The sequence below is a fragment of the Stegostoma tigrinum genome, chromosome 6 (assembly GCF_030684315.1).
Source record: "Stegostoma tigrinum isolate sSteTig4 chromosome 6, sSteTig4.hap1, whole genome shotgun sequence".
Taxonomy (NCBI): Eukaryota; Metazoa; Chordata; class Chondrichthyes; order Orectolobiformes; family Stegostomatidae; genus Stegostoma; species Stegostoma tigrinum.
The window spans coordinates 70,865,998-70,880,423 of record NC_081359.1 but is presented as its reverse complement, the minus strand read 5'-3'; the positions used below and the strand labels follow the sequence as shown (position 1 = coordinate 70,880,423).

Genomic DNA, 14,426 nt, shown 5'->3' with positions numbered 1-14,426 from the left:
TATAAAAGTAACCAGTAAGTTATCCCTAAATAAACAACTAATAGTGTATAAAGTGAACTGGTCTCATCACATCAATTTATCAAGACCAGAAACTTACAAGCTATCACTCCAGATTTTAAATTATCTAAAAGCTTTGGAAAATCTAGATGATGACTGTAAATCTAAAACAGCTACTGACAAAGGAAACAATACGGAATATTGACTAAGATAACAAGGTGTAGAGCTGGATAAAAACAGCAGGCCAAGAGGAATCAGAGGAGCAGGAAAGCTGACGTTTTGGGCCTAGACCCTTCTTCAGAAAAAACTAAAATCTACAGTTTTAAAATCAGCTCCGAGCTTAAATTTACGTTGTCTGAGATGCACTAATTTGTTTCTTTCCGTCAGGAACGCAAATCTGAAGCATTTGTTAGTAGGTTTTCTGTAGTTCAAAAACTTGTTTCACCATACTGACTCAGATTTCTTGAGACGGTACAGAGCTAAGGAATTCCTTGAGTCAGATTGTTTCAGCTTGATTGAAACAAGAAATTTAGCAGGTGGAGAATGCAGAGAAATGTTTTGAAAATAAGGCAGGACAGTCCAGTTGCACACAACATGAGAAGGCAGTCAATATTCCATGTGTGAATCTATAACAATGTCAATTCTGAATACAAAATACTCCAGATTTTAGATTGAATGTAAATGCAGTTTTTGAGGCCCCACCTGGAAGATGCTTTATTCATTATAGCATATTATCAACATCATGGCCTCTTCTTCTTACAAAGAAATTGCTTTCTCACCATGTGCCAACATAAAACTCTAAAACTTTAAAAATAACCAAACTCAGAATTAACAAAACTACATCAATAAACACCCATCTACGAAACATTTCAAAGAAACAGCAAATTGATTTAAGTGCATTACTTTGAACTCATACTGCCATTTTGGACAGTGCAAATATTTATACATCTTAGTTATATAACAGCCAAGTAAAAACATAGCCACTGTTTAGTTCTGGGCCTTACTTAGATTTAAAAAAAGTATTACTTTATTTTGTTGATGGGGATCTTCTTCTCCTCCAGCTGTTTCACCATGGCTTTCTCTTCAGATGGAAGTAATACTAACAATGTTTCACCACCTTCCTTGTACCTGTAAAATTAAGTAAACACTGTGTTTAAGTAACAATCTATACTTAGATTCACATTAACTGAACATCAGAAATTAAATGAGTAATGGTTTTAAAAAGGTTTACTTCAGCCTCTCCCATCATTTGTGTTTTTCTTTGCAGCAGAGTAATTAATTGATGCCAAGTATAGCAAAATATCTAGTTCAGGTGTAATGGACAGACCAATCTAGAAAGAAAATACTTAACAGCAAACTTAGGAAGGAGCTGTTATAGGTATATTGGAGTCAAAGATTGCCAGGCAACAAAATTTAACAATTTGGTAAAAAGAAAAAACAGATGTCTATTTACAATGTAACTCATTTTGCTCAAGATATAAAGGACTTAACAAAAATGTCATTCTATTATTACCTGTTCTTCAATTTAGTCAGGAGTTCACTAAATAATTAAAACCAAAAGGAAAAGGGACACAGATCAATGCATTAATTATAAAAGTGCAAATATTTCCAATGGATTGAAATCACTCTGCTCTTGCCAAGTATCACAGAATAATGGGTATTTGAGCATTCCACAGTTGCAAACTAATATAGAGGTTCCAATGAATTAGTCATTTCATAGTTTGAGAAATTTTACTGCAGTTCAATATAATTCCATTATTCTTCATTTTCATCAAAGTTTTAAAATAGTTTGAATGACCTGATTTTAGGATTATTAGTTCCCATAAAAGGTAAACTAACTTATCATCATACAAAGCCGCTATGAGAGGTTATTTGAAGGATAATCAGCAAATGCCATACTTACCTCAAATTACAAAGAGTAAAAGCACAGGCTCTCACTTTTGTCAAATGGTTTTAAACACCAAAATTTTCAGGTGCACAAACAGAATCACAAAAATCATGAAGATTGTTCTATGTCGCACATGTATTTTCACAGGGCAAAATTGTGATTGACCAACTATGCAAAAACAACCATATCTATGATCACAGCACTATCCATCATTGAAGAGAAAAATGAAACTCAAGTTTATCTGTGGAAAACAGTTTAAAGAATGGTCTTCATTTGCAAATATAAAGCATTGCAGTAATGAACTCCATCTGTTAATCTAAGTAAAAACTGAGAAAATTTCTTCGAAGGTTGGCAAAAGAATTCAAGTGAAGCTTTACTGTTAGATGTTCTAAATAGCTGAGAACTACATTAATCATTTCTTAGCATCTTTTTAAAATACTCGCAAACTTAAAATCTTTAATTAGAACATTCTTTTACCAAACTAAGTTACAATTGAGGAAAGTATGCACATATTTTAATAAAATACACTGAAACTACTGCACTCAGGATCAATCTCCTGCTATATATTCACGTTACAAGTTTAGCTTTCATTCCACGCTGTATTGTCTTCACAGTAACACTAAACCTGGTGCAACATGTATGATTGATGCAAACTGAGTCCAAGACTTTGATGGAACAGTGAGATCCCTGACTTCTGACAAAGGCTATACTTGGCATCAATTAATTACTCTGCTGCAAAGAAAAACACAAATGATGCTGGCAGGCAGGTTAACTCTAGCTTTGGAAGAGGACTTAATCTCATGCAACAGAGGGCTAGAAACCAAGGTGTTGAATAAAATAGCATAAATCAGATGCACTGAGAGCCCAGACAGCGATTCTCAGAAATAGCATATAATTGGGTGGAAACAGAAAATAAAATATCTTTCAAGGCAGGTTTGAAATGTATTTGTGAAAATGATGAACTACAAGGACAAATAGTCACACAGAAACATGAAATGATGATAATTTCACAGAGGAGCTCTCTCAGGAACAGTGCCCATAGCAGCAAAATATCTAATTAAGGTGTAATGGACACAGACTAATCTAGAAAGAAAATACTTAACAGCAAACTTAGGAAGGAGCTGTTATAGGTATACTGGAGTCAAAGATTGCCAGGCAACAAAATTTAACAATTTGGTAAAAGGCAAAGACACAGGAACATACTTAAAAAGTTGAGAACAAGCTGTGGTAAACACGGATACACTGCAGATTAAGTTCAGTGCAAAAGAAAACAGAAGTTAATATATTTAGAGTATATTTATGGAACAATTTTAAGCAACTTACATATGCAAATCACATCCTAGATATTCTTATACCACATTTTTTTGTGAATCCTATCTTTCAAAATGTTTGAAGAGCCTGCAATGTGAAAACTAGCACTATATGCTATAACCATCAAAACCAAGGTATTCTCAAAAACAGATAAAATTAAACTCTGTATCACTTAGAAAATAAAAACCAACTGAAATGAGAATTCGCGTCAAATGATCAATTTCCTTTTAAAAGATCTGTATACAAGCTCTAAAAACAATGTTCATCCATCCTAATAAATTGGCATTTCTACATCAGAAGAAACATTATTAGAAAATAAAAGTAAAACACTCGCATTTTTAGGGAAGAGATTTCATACATTGAAATTTACTAAACATTAACAGCATTTTTGATTTGCTCATAAGTACAGTTCCCCTAAACTTTCCCACAGAACCCTGCACAACTGATAAATTACAGATACTTTGACTGAACCAGCTAAGGACAAAATCTTTCCACTGTTTGTGGAACAGCTAGATCTGAAATAAATGATTTCAAGCAAATCTTAGTTCAGAAAGTGCAAAAAATTAGGAATACCATAATTTCTAAAGAATCAAAATGTTCCCCTTCATATCTTTGCTGGGTTTAATTCACAATTACTTAAAATACACAGCACCAGAGCAACTGAATAGAAATTGAATAGTTGAGATTTTACAATAAATGCATGGCATAATGGAATCAACCAGCCAGGTACAGAATTTAGTGTCAGCATTTAGATGCATGGCACAATGATGGATTACATAAATACAGAAACAAACCTCAACTGTCAATGTGCAATTCAATTATTTAAGAGATATCTAACTCAGTGTGGATGAACGCAGATCTTTCTATGCTGAGACGCTATCATTTTAGGCTGCATTCACAAAACATCAGGTATGTAGTAACTGTCATTTTTGTACATCAGCCTTGAATACTTCCTCATTCCTTTTAGCTTTCCTGTAAAATTAACAAGCTAGAAAACAATCACAAATGTAATGCTCTCTCAACATTCAATCTACATAATTTCATTGTCAAGCAGTTCTTACTTGCTATACGAATTCACACCCATATTCATACGCAAGTTCTTATCCATGGCATATGCTAACGTTTGATCTGCAGACAAGATACATATGACAAAGGACTGCTGAGATCAGTTTTAAGGACACAGCAAATATGTTGTAACCAAGACAAGCACTGCACCACTTCCATACACTACATACTGTGAAATAAGAACAAACTGAAGCAAAATTATATCAAATTGAACATTTGATACAAGATTATCAGAAAGCAATGCAAAAGGCTTTTGCGATTCCTTATTTTGCCCACTAGCTCTATTGTGGATACAACATTTTTTTTTACAAAATGTTTTTACTGCTGTTGAACCCAAAATTTGGGACATCTACCTAAATCCATCTTGGCACTGATCGATGACAATATGCATATATATACACCCTTCTCTACAGCAAAATATTGGCAAGGCACTTCACAGTCTGGTGATCAAACAAAATGTACAACAAGCCACATGCAATATTAGAAAATGCGACTGAAAACTTGTCAAAGAGATAGGTTTAAAATTAATGGTAGAGAGTTAAAGATGAGTGCACAAGAAGCCAGGATGGAGTAGTCAGAAATCTCAGACATTGGTAGGAATGAAGGTGGTTATGGATTTTTTGGGGGACAGGGGAAATTACAGCAGAAGGATGCAAATTTTTAAATTGAGTGGTTATCTAATGAAAAATGTAACTAGATCATCTATAATCAAAAGAAAATAAACGTAAGTTTGTACAGCCTTGCACCATAATTGTACAAAAACATCCATATAGTTCATTAATGCCCTTCAGGGAAGGAAATCTTTTATCATTTGATCTGGCCTACATGATACTCCACCATAAGGTCAGAAGTGGGAATGCTTGTTGTTGAATGTGCAATATTCATGTCCAAATGCAGGAGGGTCGGAACAATATTCAGACGTGGGCTGACGAATAGCAAGTAACAAGTACCAAGCAATAACCATGCCAATTGAGCAAGAATTTAATCATCAACTCTTGGCATTTGATGGCATTACCATAAGTGAATCCGTTGCAAATCAACATCTTGGCAATTACTATTAATCAGAAGTAGAACTGGATTTGCCATATAAGTAGTGCGGCCAGAAGAGCAAGTCATAGACTTGGAATCCTGCTGCGAGTTACTTATCTCCTGCCTCCCCAAAGGCCATCCATCATCGACACAAATCAGGAATATGACTGAATACACCCCACTTGCCTGGGTTAGTGCAGCTCCGATAACACTCAAGAAGCTTAATTCCATCTAGGAGAAAACAGCTGACTCGACAGGCACCATATCCACAAACATCATACCCTCCACCACTGACATACTCCAGCAGCAGAGTGTAGCAACTAAAGATGCACTGTAGCAATTCACCGAGGCACCTGAGACAGCACCTTCCAATCCACTACCACTAACACCCAGAAGGACAAGAACAGCAGATACGTGGGAACACCACCACCTACAAGTTCCTGCCAAGCCACTCATCAGACTGCCTTGGAAATATTTTGCTGTTCCTTCAATGTCACTGGGTCAAAATCCAGGAACTCCCTCCCTGTCTGTACTGACACTAAATGGATTGCAGTGATTCAAGAAAGCAGCTCACCACCACCTTCTCAAGGGCAACTGGGGATAGGTGATAAATGCTAGCCCATCCAGCAAAGTCCACATTCCTTGAATGGAAAAAATACCCACAATGTGGTGACTGCCCACTGAGAAGATCGAGGAAGCTATTCAGTTCAAGGGCAACTAGAAGTGAGTAACAAATGCTGGTCAGTTACTGTCACTTTCCATAAAAGAATAGTAAAAATAAAAAAAATTATGCACATTTATTTTGAAAACTTTTAATCACAAGATGTAGGCATCACTTGCTAGACCAGCATCTGTTAGCATCCCTACACTGCTCAGAATCAACCACATTGCTGTAGATCTGGAGGCAAATGTAGGTCAGACCAGGTAAGGACAGGAGTTTCCTTCCCTAAGGCCATTAGTGAACCAGATAGGTTTCTTGACAATCGACAATGGTTTCATGTTTATCATTAAACTTTTAATTCCAGGTTTTTACTGAATTCAATTTCCATCGTCTGCTACAATGAGATATTTATCTTTGAAATTATAACTGGAGAAGTACACACCTTCACTTTAAAAGATTAGGTCTATTTTGTGCTATGTTCAACTTCCAATTGAAAAAAAATTTAACTATTAGACACATGACCTTCTTGCACATTTTTCTGCACCATTCATTTCAGATGCATCCCCTTTTTCAGATATAAATTCTCATTTTTGCAATATTGTACCTAACTAATTATTTTATCGTATAATGTCAAAACATGCTCTAATAAACAAAGACATTCCTCCCAGAAGCAGCCATTGTATTGAAAACATTACCAAATACAACATCGGATTTTTATACATTCAAAAAATACAGCTTGTAAATACTGTGGCAATACGTCTTATGCTGTTGGTTTGTTAGAATTCCAGTTACTCCTGCTGTACAGAAACAAAGCTTTGTTATGCAACATTTAAAAAAAAGCTTGTGCTTCTTTACCATGCAGAAGTATGCTATTTCATACAGCAAGGCAAATCAGTAATTTCTTCCTTATTTTGCATTCATCATTTGATACACAGTAGACCAAAAGAACTGATTGTACAATGATTGGAGGCACCGTTTTAAGACAGGAGACAAAGGGCAATGGGAGGAAGAACTTCTTGGTGCTGTGATTGGTAACAACCTGAACATCACTCAAATTATGGTGGTGGTGACATAAATGGTCAGTGATTTCAAAAGGAAATTACATGTACACTTTAAAGAAATAAATCTGCGGGCTCAGGGGGCATGGAGTTGGGAAATGAGGCAAACCAGATGGCTTTACACAGAGTGGCATGGCTTCTAAATAACAATGGCTCGCTGACTCTACAACTCCTATTATCATATTTTGCCAGTTTCTAATATAGGGTTCAAAGCTCCTGTGAATTCCCATGCTGAATACCCAAAATCTATGAAAAATAGCAGGTCTTCAAACTACATAAGCATACAGCAGAATTTGTACATTAACGGTGTGATCAAAATTCACATTATTTTCTCTAATGTTTATTCCAAGCATGACATCTTCAATTGAAAATGAATCTAAAAATATATATTTAATAATCTAAACCAGCATCTTAAGAATCCATGAGCCACAATGGCATAAAATGACAGAACAGGCTGATAAGCCACATGGCCTACACCTGTTAATTCTTAAGTGCTTCATACTCTTAAACTAATAGTTTTGCTCTTAAGACATAAAATTCTTATGCCACAACTAAATGGTGAATCACATGATAATTTTGTTTCTGTGACTTGAAGTGGTCATTTCATGATTCATCATGTAATTGCTTTCACTCTGAGACAATGGTATATGCAGCGGTGAAGTAATGCGGCTGTTTAATTCAAGCTTTACCTTCCTACTTGACATTATTTCAAATGATTGATTAAATTAGAACCTTATTACTCTTACCCAAGCTCCATAATTCTTTAAGTATTTAACATCAAATTCAAAACTTCTTTTTGCAATAAATTTAATCTTCAAGCACTTTGATACAATTATGGAAATTTCCCTTAGGCCAGCAGATGAACCGGCAAATGATTAGCTACATTGAATCTGGTAATATTTATTTAGTGTTTTGACAAGGTTAAGAGCTAACGCATATAAAAGTAGCAGGCTATTTAATAAATGTGAATGAGCTTTCCACTCTTGCTTTTCAGTAACTGCTTTTTCACTCCAATCAGGATTTTTAAATGCTCTCTTTTGACAATTCATCTTTCTAGCTATTTTTTTGAAAAGGTACTTATGGCAGTTGTAAAGAGTTTCGAAAATAACAAGGATTACATGAATCACTCAACTTTCCTTGTTGTATGATCTTTGATTTCAATTGGCCCTTTGGATCACTTGATTAAATTTGTTTGCAGTAGCGCATTCTCTCATTTCTCTGTGTCACAAGATTTTAAGTTCACTTCCATGTTCTGAAACTTACAGGAACAAAACCAAATTGTATTTTCAAAAACATTTCAGAGTTTGGTGGAGGTGGCAATAGAGTCCGTTAATCTTTCAAATCATAAAGTACAGGTGGCAATGGGCAAACGTTACTCCAGCAGTTTCCAGAGAACAGAAATCAGTTGCAGACAAGTAAAGTTACTTTTGTGTCAGATGTTATTTTGAATGCTGTGTAGTTTAATTTGGTAACTACTTAAAATGAAAACAAATTTTAAAAGAACAGTCTGAATAAAAATGACCATTAAAAAGACAATTCAGCGGGGATCAAATGGCTGTGTTTGGAATTCCCTGTACCATGTCCCATCTTTCAAAATGGATTTGGCTGCTGCGTATTATAATTTTCAATTTTCTTCAGCAATTTGAGTTTAATGCTTTCCTTGCAGCCTTTAGTGTGTACACTGTATCTACCTATAGAATCAAACACTTTACATATGTTTCAGAGTAAGTGTGCTACATTACATATTAAGTGTAGAAGAAACAGATCAGCCTTTCCTTAATTACTCAAATCTGCACGGCAGGGAAAATGCAAGGGAGTTGCACCAGGTGACCTGCCATTGCAGAGCGCTGGCACAGAAGCAATTGGCTGAATGGTCTACTCTGCAATCTCAGACTAGAAAAGCTCCTCATTGGGTTATAGGATGAAATTAATTGAACCATGCTAAGCAGGTGTAATTCAGTCCTCAAGAACAAAATTTTAAAAGTTCAAATTTGAAATTATAAAATAGTAACCAAGTAACTAAATAAACTTTACCTGATCAGGAAATAAAAAAACTAAATTAGGTTTTGAAAGTAATGTTTAAATTAAATATTAAAACCCTAATATTCTAACTAATACATGTTAATTTTCAGCAGGATTAGTTTCATTGCTGGGTGAACACAGCAGGCCAAGCAGCATCAGAGGAACAGGAAAGTTGACATTTCGGACCTAGACCCCGAATCGTCAACTTTCCTGCTCCTCTGATGCTGCTTGGCCTGCTGTGTTCATCCAACTCTATACGTTGTTATCTCAGATTCTCCAGCATCTACAGTTCCTGCTATCTCTGAAATAGTTTCATTGCTTCCTGGTTATGAATTATGCATTCCGTTAATTCACCAGTCTTGCACACACATTATTTTGATTCTTTTTGCTATCTCCAGATACTAATACATAATGCTGGAAATATGAAAACCATTCAAATCTGCAATTTAAAAAAAAACTCATTACATCTAAAAGAAATTAATTTTCCTAGCCAGAAAAGAGGAAATGTTGGATCCTTTAAAAATAAATTGAACATTTTAATCCATAATTTTCCACTTAATATTCATTACATGCATTCAAGCAACCCGTATAATAAGAATTCGTAGGTGAATGATAAGACATTTTGATATGCATTTCTGCACATTATCACAATACCTGGCTGTCCTCCCTGCTCTATGAATGTAAGTATTAGCATCCTCTGGACAATCCAACTGAAGAACCCAATTCACAGCAGGAAAATCTGGAAAGAAAAATAGTCAACTCAAACAGCTTCATAAATAACCACCCATACATATATTGTTTGCTTTGATTTTTATTTCATTTATGCAAAGTGATGCCACTATTGTAAAGCTTAAAACATTCTCAACATTCTTATCACAAGGATACAGTTCCAGAGATTTCAGTCAGCAGTGAAGGAACTGCATTTGCCATTCATTCAGCTGTCAACAATCAAGAGAACTTACACAGGCTTTTAAGCACAGTCTTGCTGTCATTAGGCAGTGCACCCTCTGCAGGACACTTGTGAGCACGACCAGAAACAACGAGGCTCCTCAAACACTTAGGCTGAGCATTGTACAGAGAAATGAAAGTCTAAAACATGAAGTCTACCTCAGAAGTGAAAAAAAGGGAAATAAAGATTGAGGAAAAAAAGCTGGATCTGACAGAGATAAAGAGACAAAAGAAACTAAAACAAAAAAGCTTTAGCTTGGGGAATCTGCAAAAAATTAAATTCTGAACATGAAACAGTACACAGGCCTAAATAGACACTAAAGTAAGCATTTTAACCTTGGAGGCCTGAACTCAGCAGGTCTACAGGTCTGCTCAGGTCCATTCAAACTTCCCTCTGAGGCCTGCTTGGGCCAAGCATACTATTTTTCCAAAAGGCATGAATGGACCCAAACAGGCCCAAGTGGTAAGTGGAGCTAAAAAATGGCACAAAGCATAGTAAGTGCACAGAAAATGGAAGAAAAAAAGTTCATCAAAAACCTGATGAAATCAGAAAAAATAATGTGAATCCATTCTCAAACCTGACCAGGATACAACAAGCTCAAGATTTAATTGAATATTTTGCTTTTGGTTGAGAGATCATTACTAAAAAGGTCTTAGAAAGCAAGCTAAGTGAATGCAAAAACAAAAAAAACTTTGAAAAACAGTCAATCACAAGGTTTTTGAATAAAGAATTCCTGACCTGTACTTCTAAAATAGTCCACCTATCACCTTCATTACTACTCATTTCACCTATTTTTGTCTATTTATGGATCTCTCAACTTACATTCTCACCTAGCTTTGTATTATCCACAACCATAGGTGCATTGCTGTTATCCTGTCCAAGTCATTAACATAGATCATAAACAGTTGAAACCCCAGTAGTCGTCGTCATTTAGGAAATCATGACCAGCAAAACTCCATCTTTGCAGCTGTTTCTTTTAGAACACTACGATCAGATTTCTAGGATCAAACCTGGTGGTTTGTCAGATATAGACCATTGAGTTTCTCAAATACTTTTACTCTGCTGTGGTCTTTTCTAGTTCTGTATTTGCCTATGTTGTCAAACAAATTAAACCAATTCTCAAATCAGGGGGCTCTATGTCTAATGCATAACCAAAACATGTAAACAAAAGGAAATTCACTACAATCTAGCCAACTAGGGTTATAATAATCTAGGGTGAAAACATCAGTGTTTTACAGATAACAAACAGAAACATGAAAGCTGTTGCATTTTGATTATGGTCTGAACAGGAGAACTGGAAAGAAGGTGGTCACTGGGGGGTTAAAGTAGAAGAGAAATTGAACACATACATGAGCAAGCACAAGGGAGAAAATAATTTGAACAGTATCAAAAGTAGAAAATTAGGAATAACAAAAACTAGCCTTTCAAAAGCCCAACAGGTAAGAAAGAAACTTCAAACAAAAGATTTAAATTGTGGAAAACAACACAGTATGGAACTGGGGGAACACAGCCAGCCGGCCAGCATCAGAGGAGCAGAAAAGTTGACATTTCGGGTCGGGGCCCTTCTTCAGAAATGGGGAGGGGTAAGGAAGCTGGGAAATAAAGAGAGAGGAGGGGTGGGGCTGGGGAAAGGTAAGTGTGATGGTGACTGGTGGATGCAAGTAGGGAGCGGTGGGGATTGGTCAGTGGAATGGGTGGGGTGGATAGGTAGGAGACAAGATGGACAGGTTGTGTTGAAATAGGAGGAGATCTGGGATATTTGAGAGTTTGAAGCTCCCATGTTGGGAGCAGATACAGTGGAGGCAGAGAAATATATTTTTAAACATACCCAGTCCTCGAGCAGCAATGTCTGTTGCAAATAGTACAGCAGCCTTTTTTCTGCAAAAGTCATTGTAGACCTCAACTCGTTTCATCTGCTGTTGCTTGCCATAAAGTGCAAGGATTGGAATACCAGGACGTAGACGGCAAAATGTGCGGAACAAATACTGGACCTAATATACAGAAAAAGAGTGGAGAGCTCAATAAATCTTCAAATCCCAAAGCAGTAGTATTATAAAATGTTAATTCTGATTTGTCGTTTGCCAACTGAAACCTGCAAGATATGTTTTTTTTATTTTACCTCAAGGATAGCAGGAGTGCTCCCATCAAAATAATATTTAAAGAACTCAGGCCAACAGTTAAACAAATATGTCCTGCATTCCCAAACATGAATATATCCACGGATGCAATCTGTAGCATCTTTTAAACCATCCACTCAATGCAATAAAATGCACACCCTTTAACAATTCCAGCACATGAGCTCCATTTTAATTGAAAAGTCAAACCATGCAAACATGCAGCTTCAAGCTGAACAATATTTAAAAGAGAAACAAACTCTAATTATTAGTCCATTGAAACTCAGAACAACTACAAAAAGCAGAAAACCTCAAAAACATACAGCTCAAAACAACCCTGATTAAATGTCTATGGCAAAGGCAACTATATCTAGAAGACGTTTTATAACAGGTTATATTTCTTTTAATTATACTGATATTCAAAATATTGAAACCAGCATCTTGGAATTATATTCCTCAGTTAGTTTCTGTTTCTGTGGAAATTAAATCCACTAGGTTACAGATAAGAAGTGATTTTTGAAGCAGTCAGCTAGTTTTTTTCCACTGTTCATGCAGAGGGCCAGAAAACCTACACCAAAACTACTTAGAAGTGATGAAGTCACTGAGAATTTGTATTCCTCCTGTGGTCAACTTTCTCTCTGGCCAAGGCTGCCATCCAGGGTCTAAAAATTTATAAATCTCCTGGCCCCAATGGGCTACATCCTAGAGTTCTGAGGGAGGTGGCTGAAGAAATAGCGGAGGCTTTGGTCGTGATCTTTCAAAAGTCACTGGAGTCTGGGAAAGTCCCAGGTGATTGGAAAATTGCTGTTGTAACTCCCTTGTTTAAGAAAGGATCAAGGCAAAAGATGGAAAATTATAGGCCGATTAGCCTAACCTCGGTAGTTGGTAAAATTCTAGAATCCATTGTCAAGGATGAGATTTCTAAATTCCTGAAAGTGCAGGGTCAGATTAAAACAAGTCAGCATGGTTTTAGTAAGGGGAGGTCGTGCCTGACAAACCTGTTAGAATTCTTTGAAGAGGTAACAAGTATGTTAGACTAGGGAAACCCAGTAGATGTTATCTATCTAGACGTCCATAAGGCCTTTGATACAGTGCCTCACGGGAGGCTGCTGAGCAAGGTGAGGGCCCATGGTGTTCGAGGTGAGCTACTGGCTTGGATTGAGGATTGGTGTCTGACAGAAGGCAGACAGTTGGGATAAAAAGCTCTTTTTCGGAATGGCAACCGGTGACAAGCGTTGTCCCGCAGGGTTCAGTGTTGGGGCCACAGCTGTTCACCTTATATATTAATGTTCTGGACAAAGGGACTGGGGCCATTCTGGCAAAGTTTGCCGATGATACGAAGATAGGTGGTCAGGCAGGTAGTACTGAGGTGGGGAAGCTGCAGAAAGATTTAGACAGTTTAGGAGAGTCGTCCAGGAAATGGCTGATGAAATTCAATGTGAGTAAATGTGAGGTTTTGCACTTTGGAAAAAAAAATACAGGCATGGACTATTTTCTAAACTGTGAGAAAATTCGCAAATCAGAAGTGCAAAGGGATCTAGGAGTGTTGGTCAAGGATTCTCTAAAGGTTAACTTGCAGGTAGAGTCCGTGATTAAGAAAGCGAATGTAATGTTGTCGTTTATCGCAAGTGGGTTGGAATATAAAAGCAGCAATGTGCTTCCGAGGCTATATAAGGTTCTAGTTAGGCCCCATTTAGAATACTGAGTCCAATTTTGGGCCCCACACCTCAGGAAGAACATACTCACCCTGGAGCGTGTCCAGCAGAGATTCACACGGATGATCCCTGGAATGGTAGGTTTAGCGTATGATGAACAGCTAAGGATCCTGGGATTGTACTCAAAGTTTAGAAGGTTGAGGGGAGATCCAATAGAAGCTTACAAGATAATGTACGGTTTAGAAGGGGTAGAAGCTAGGAAGTTGTTTCCATTAGGCAGGGAGACTAGGACCCGTGGGCACAGCCTTAAAATTAGAGGGGGTAAATCTAAAACTGAAATGAGACGACATTTCTTCAGCCAGAGTGTGGTGGGCTTGTGGAATTCATTGCCACAGAGTGCAGTGGAGGCCGGGATGTTGGATGCCTTCAAGGCAGAGATCGACAAATTCTTGATCTCAAAAGGAATCAAGGGCTATGGGGAGAGTGCAGGGAAGTGGTGTTGAAATGCCCTGCCATGATTTAAATGGCGGAGTGGACTTGATGGGCCGAATAGCCTTACTTCCACTCCTATGTCTTATGGCCTTAGGGTCCAGTTCAGCTCAAGTGCAACAGCTCCGGAGAGGTTTCCATCCCTTCCGGAAACAGCAAATGGGAATGGACATATGTTGAAAATCTGA

The 14,426-nt window shown here is 37.0% G+C and overlaps 1 protein-coding gene across 1 annotated transcript in view; it reads right to left on the bottom strand.

Moving 5' to 3' along the window:
* The window catches only part of ddx10 (DEAD (Asp-Glu-Ala-Asp) box polypeptide 10), a 188,306-nt gene that overhangs the window by 150,536 nt on the left and 23,344 nt on the right, over positions 1-14,426 (bottom strand). The window contains exons 8-10 of the mRNA XM_059646651.1: positions 11,809-11,971; positions 9,686-9,770; positions 1,024-1,125 (exon numbers count right to left, since the gene is read on the bottom strand). Of these exons, the coding sequence (XP_059502634.1) occupies positions 1,024-1,125; positions 9,686-9,770; positions 11,809-11,971 (350 nt within the window). The remainder of the gene's footprint in view (positions 1-1,023; positions 1,126-9,685; positions 9,771-11,808; positions 11,972-14,426) is intronic.